The following is a 6,000-nucleotide window of genomic DNA, read 5'->3' on the forward strand; positions in this document are numbered from 1 at the left end:
ACTACTCTAGATTTTTTTTTGTCATCTTAATTTTTTTTCAGATTGCATCTTTCAAGCAACTTGGGACGCGCGGTCTGTGTTGGAAGGTGTTATACAAGTGCAAATTGTGGGGAGATGTGCCTGCAGGGTCTTTGAGGTCAATTGACTTGAGGATAACATGCCTGTTACAGATTAAAGCAAAGGTGTACGTCTGTAGCCAAGTCTGCAATATGATACACAAGCTAAACAAGCCCACAACTTTCCAAGGTGCTGCTGACAACCGACAAACTTCCTGGAAGTTGTACTGTATCGGTAACAGAGATCTAAGCCTCTTGCCACTTAGCTCTGAAAGCTAGTTTGCCAAGTACACTGATGGGCAAGAAATAAGAAATTTATCACTGCTCTGTGATACAAGCACAAGTTTTAGTTGAACTTCAGAAATACTCAAATATGCAGAACTGGTGTTTCCTAAGACTAGTCTTTTGCCAGCACCTACCCAAGTTATTTAACTTTAAAGATGTGGGACTTGCTGGATCACGTGCAAATAAAAATTGTATTTTCTTTCAATACCTGGGTTCAAAGACTTTTAAGCATAGTGTTATATTCTGTTTATTGGACATCTGGCAGAGCCAAAAAAAAATCTTCCCCATAAAAGTCAAACAGCACCTAATTTGTTACTGCAACTTGATTGCCAGTTTCTTCAGGTGATGGCTAGTTCTTCTTGGGCATGCCTTAAAACCATAGCATTTTCAAAAAGAAAATTTGCACTGATACATTCTTGTCCTTAATGTAAAGAGATTTAGCCACTGTAATCTAAATGTAAACAAGCAAACCTATAAAATGTTCTAAGTCCTGTTACCTGAAGACTTTCTACAACAGGTACAGGTGTCACAGGTGCATGTACGGGCCCCATCCCCTCGTAGAAAGTATATTCAGCCTTATCTGTGCTTATGATTGTCCAAGAGGCTCCATCGTTTATCATTTCTTTGTTTGGTTCTTTTGGACATGGAGTTGCCTGTTAGGGGAGGGAGGGAGGGGGCAAAATTAAATTAAAACACACAACTGTGACCATGACACACAAACTAAATCCAAGTTGCATTGACTGACTTAATGGAGATACAAGTTTTTAAATAATGAAAGATCAGTTCAGTTTTCAAAGTACAGTGGAACTTGTATTATTCACATTCTAATTATGCGTCATTATCTTCACTGATCAAAACATACTGTTTCTTTAATTAACCTATGACCAATCTCCTGCACGACAAAAATTAAACTGTTGAATCATCAGTCATCAATTGATGTTGTGCTTACTATGGGTTTTAAAACCGGTGTCTACTGTCATTGCTATACCAGAGTTTTGTAATATTTTCATAGTAAGCCCAATACATGTACTATTTGGTACATGTACAAGACCAGTGTTTTGAGATTCTCAAATGCCTTTTTAATTTCAATTCCGCAACCAGCAAAGTCAATTATGGCACCAATAGAAGTTCCACCGCTAATACACTTGTAAGTTTAACTTCACCGAATTTAAATCTACAGCATAAAACTTGTAACAAAATATTTCAAAAAAATAATTTTGGTACAACTTCCTGACTGCAAACGTTTGATGCAATCAGCCACGAAGTTCAGGTTAAAATAAAAAAACCTAACATATTTCAACAAGTAAGCAACAGTGCATTCTTCCCAAAATACATCTAACTGCACAAAAATCTAAATTTGTGTTGGCAGTAACATACCAGCTGCCATCCGTGCCATTCCAAAAAATAGATGTGTGTTCAACTTGCAGCCAATGATTTTACTTGTAAAAAAACTAAATTCTGAACATTAATTTTCATCTGTTAACATCCAGAATTGAAGAAACGGTTAGCGCAAAGATTTATATCCTTTTGCTTTAGTGATAAAATTCTCACATCTGAAAGAAAGATTTAGATTCCAGACCCATAGCAGGAACTTGAATCAAATTTATAGGTCAACATTTCAGCATGGTACTGACGGAGATCAGCATTATTAGAAGCGTAGTCTTTGGGCAAGTCAAATCTACAATTTCTATCTGCTACATGAACATAAATTTATTCAAAAATCAGATCAGCCAGTTCTTTTAACATGCTGCCTAACACTTATTCCCTCAACTACTAACAAAAACAGACAGTAGTACATTTTATTGTTTGTGAATTCTTATAATTGGCAAGTCGTTTCTGTGTTTGCCAACAAAAGAACAGAGACTTACCGTTAAGAAATGATTCTTTGGAACATCCCATAGATGAAGAGGACAACCATTTATATGGTGTTTTTTCATGTAAATTTACATTGAAGTAGTATTTAGGTGAATTAAGTTCAACAGATTTTTAGGTGGGAGCAGGCAATAATAATTTATACTGGTTGCACAGTTCATAAATTTCATCTTTGTTTAAATGTTCTAATGTATTTCAGAACACTTGTAGTATTTTCAAAAGCCAGAAGTATAACACATCTCAGATTGAAAACACTGCAATTTGTCAAGTTAGAATCTTAACTTGAGTACTGAGTGAACATAAAGTTCTGAAACCAGTACATTTAACAAGTACAGATAAACCTTCAAAGTATATTGTCAACAAGGTGCAGGGCTGGATGAACACAGCAGGCCAAGCAGCACCACAGGAGCAGAGAGTATATTGTCAATTCCATTTTTGATTAACCAGGGTTCTTGACCCAAGTTTAAATAGTTTGCAGCATGAATCTATCTGGATCAGTCTCAGTGTCCAGGAAAGGGGATGGAATTGTTATAAGGAACAAATAAAGTATCGCTATTGCTCAGGTCAAAGGAATGGCACTTTAAAAGCCTGCTCCTTCAGCAATCGAAGGGTGAAGAAAACGGGTGAGATGTAGAGAAAATGTAAAATTTGCTACCAGGAAATAAAGGAGTCACCTAAAATCTAATGTGACTTCTTCTCGTATAATACCCTTAGGCAACAGGGAAGATATGTTATTTGCTCAAGCTTCTGTCATGTTACATGGAAGCCAGAGCTACAAGATTGTTGTCAAACCAAACATTTGAGCCTATCCCTTTACATGGTAACACGTAGTTCCTTTTCACAATCATCTGATGACAAAGTAGATATCAGACACTAATTCTGGTCTAATGCAAATCCTTTAAAATTAAAAAAAAAAATTTTTCACAAAATGTGAGCATTGCTGGCAAGGTCAGCATTTATTGCTCAATCTTAGCTGCCATGCATAATTGGCACTGTAGAATAGTGCCATACACTATACAAACTTGTCTCTTAAAACTACTCAAACAAATCCATACATGAGGAGACAAATGTGTGCTGCTCCCCACTGACCCATTGTTGAGATAAACCTAACTTGAAAATCATCAAGTTTAGCAAATGAACTACTCTGAACAGTTTGAAATCACAAGTACACCATTTGAGAAACCTCAATAACAGCACATTTGGTTTTATGCTGAACATTAAGCACAAAGGATATCAGTTGCAAAATCTTATAGATGCAATTAGCTTCTACACTGCTCATTTGTGCATGACATTTAGCAATTTCAGCTGAACGGCTTTGGTAAGAATGGCGATTAATGACAAGTATTCAGTATTTGCAGCTTCATTATTCAACAATGAAATTATAAACTTTTTCATAAGCAAAACAACTTGAAGTTGAAATGAAAAGGAGCAAAGAGACTCTTTTGCTGTAGTATAACCTTATCTGTGTGGCGGACATATGTATTGGTTTACTGCAACATTTATGACAGAGCAGATTGCTACATAATTTAATATTATCAACGTACAAGAAAATGACTTTTGTTGAGAAAGACCATGTACTTCTGTCCATCTGATTTACAGGGATTGCTCAATTTAACTCTGCTTTTCGATTAAATAATTATTGCTGAGCTATATGAGGGGAAATTAGTAATAAAGACTGATCATGGTTTGAAAATTCGAGACTAATACTTCATTTTAAATGGGTCATATCTATTTTGTTTGACAACATTATTACCCTGTGCTGCACAGTCAATCCCATGACTGAACTAATTTCCTATACATCCAAGAGATCAATTTTCTCAGATTGCAATCAAAACAATGAGATGTGTGCTCTTGACATATTGCCATTTGGCTTGTTTCTAACTTCATCTCAGATAATGTAACCTCTGGAACTATGCACAGAATTTCAAATGCAGGGATAATTATCACTTGGAGAACCATAGCTACTGCAGCGTGCTATTGAAAAATAAATCTGCATTATGGCCAACTGATTCATTAATGTAATTTCTCAATTCTTTTCGTGCCCATAATCCAAGATGGATTGAAGAAATATGACTAATTTGCCCATAGCTAACTATAAACAATTGTTTGATATAACAGTCAAAGTAATTCATTTTCTTACTTGAAATTGGATTATCCTTTCTTGAGAAAGGCACAGATACATTCTTTCTGTATCTTTCAGGTAAAATGCACACTTATGGAGCTGTGATACTGGGTCATCTGCATCTAATAATGCTGTTTGTTTATCCACTTTACGAATTATCTGCAAAAATCAAGATATTTAATGTCAGTTTATTGAATTCTACAGTGACGTTGTGAACATTTGTACATTTGATATCCAAGCATCAGCTTGCTTTTAACCAAAGTAAATATTATATCACCAATATAAACAGAAATAAAAATGAAATAGCTGATCCTTCTCTCACATACAGACTACCAGGAGCATTTTGGGCCAGAACTCCTAACTGTGTAATGATAGCCTCTGTAACACTTGACCTAAAAAGTTTGTAATCGATATGTTGTCAGCATTTATGCTCAACCAACTTTGTTAAAGGTCAGTTCTATGCTTGAAGAAGTCTCCACTACCTCACCAAAACACAAAATCATCTTGGGGGCATGCTCAAGAGTGCGTGTAGCCATAACTCAGATACATTCAGAGGAAATATTGATCAATAAACCAGGTGAGAAAAGCCAATACAAGTGATGTTCTCCTGCTCAAAGTGTGCTTAGCCTGCTCTTGTTATAACAAACACTCTTTTCTGGTAGGCATAAAACTAACAAACTAAACAAGTAGGCCATTTGTCCCCTTAAGCATGCTCCACCAGTCAATAAGATCATGGCTGATCTCATTCTGGCTCTAATGCCACCTAATTGCAATAACCTGACTATTCTTCGTCAATAATTTATCACTACTTTAAAAATACTCAATGACTTTACCTCCACAGCTCTCTGGGAAAGAGGGAGTTCCAAGACCTGAAGTTCAAAAGTTAAACTTGCATCTCAATCTTAAATTGAAGACCTCTTTTTTGTTTAAACTGTGTCCCCTAATTCTAATCTCTATATCAAGGGAAATATCTTTACAGCATTTCCACCTTATCAAGTCTCCTCAGGAACTTGTATATCACCACTTCTTCTGAACACCTTTAGACACAGCCTCAGCCTGTCCACCTGTTCCACGTAAGATAACACAATCTGGATTGGGAACAGGACAGTCGTCAGATAATCATAGTCATAGAGTCCTACAGCACAGAGACAGGCCCTTTGGTCCAACCTGGTCCAGGCTGACCTAAATGTCCATCCATGCTAACCCCATTTCCCTGCACTTGACCCACATCCTTCTAAACCTTTCCTATCCATGTACTTGCCCAAATGTCCAAATCAAGTGAACTTTCTCAGAGCCAATACAATGCACTTATACCCAATCTTAAATAAGACAACCAAAACTCCACACTACTCCAGATGTGGTCTTACTAACATCTTGCATATCCTACTTTAATAATCAATTCCTTTTGCAATAAACAATAACATACTACTGTTCTTAGGAAGGATCACTCGACCCAAAAAGTAAACTGATTTCTCTCCGCAGATGCTGCCAGACCTGCTAAGCTTTTCCAGCAATTTCTGTTTCTGTTTCCGAGATATAGCATCCGCATTTCTTTTGATTTTTAATAAGATTTAATTGGTTTTACCAGTCATTTGTTGCTCCTGCATACTAACCCTCAGATGGTGATGGCTAGCACGAGGGGACATAGCTTTAAATTGAGGGGTG

At 36.5% G+C, this 6,000-nt stretch overlaps 1 protein-coding gene across 5 annotated transcripts in view; it reads right to left on the reverse strand.

The window, feature by feature from the left end:
* rbpjb (recombination signal binding protein for immunoglobulin kappa J region b) overlaps positions 1-6,000 on the reverse strand; it is an 89,659-nt gene that overhangs the window by 16,958 nt on the left and 66,701 nt on the right. For 4 of the 5 annotated variants that reach the window (XR_007261746.1, XM_020513966.2, XM_048594940.1 and 1 more), the window contains 2 exons: positions 4,354-4,494; positions 839-994 (listed from right to left, as the gene is read on the reverse strand). Coding sequence is in view for 4 of the 5 variants with exons in the window: in XM_020513966.2 (XP_020369555.1) it covers positions 839-994; positions 4,354-4,494 (297 nt within the window). In the remaining variant the exon portion in view is untranslated. The remainder of the gene's footprint in view (positions 1-838; positions 995-4,353; positions 4,495-6,000) is intronic. The other variant, XM_048594969.1, reaches the window with a different exon arrangement.

Source organism: Rhincodon typus, chromosome 1 (genome assembly GCF_021869965.1).
Source record: "Rhincodon typus isolate 14 chromosome 1, sRhiTyp1.1, whole genome shotgun sequence".
Classification (NCBI taxonomy): Eukaryota; Metazoa; Chordata; class Chondrichthyes; order Orectolobiformes; family Rhincodontidae; genus Rhincodon; species Rhincodon typus.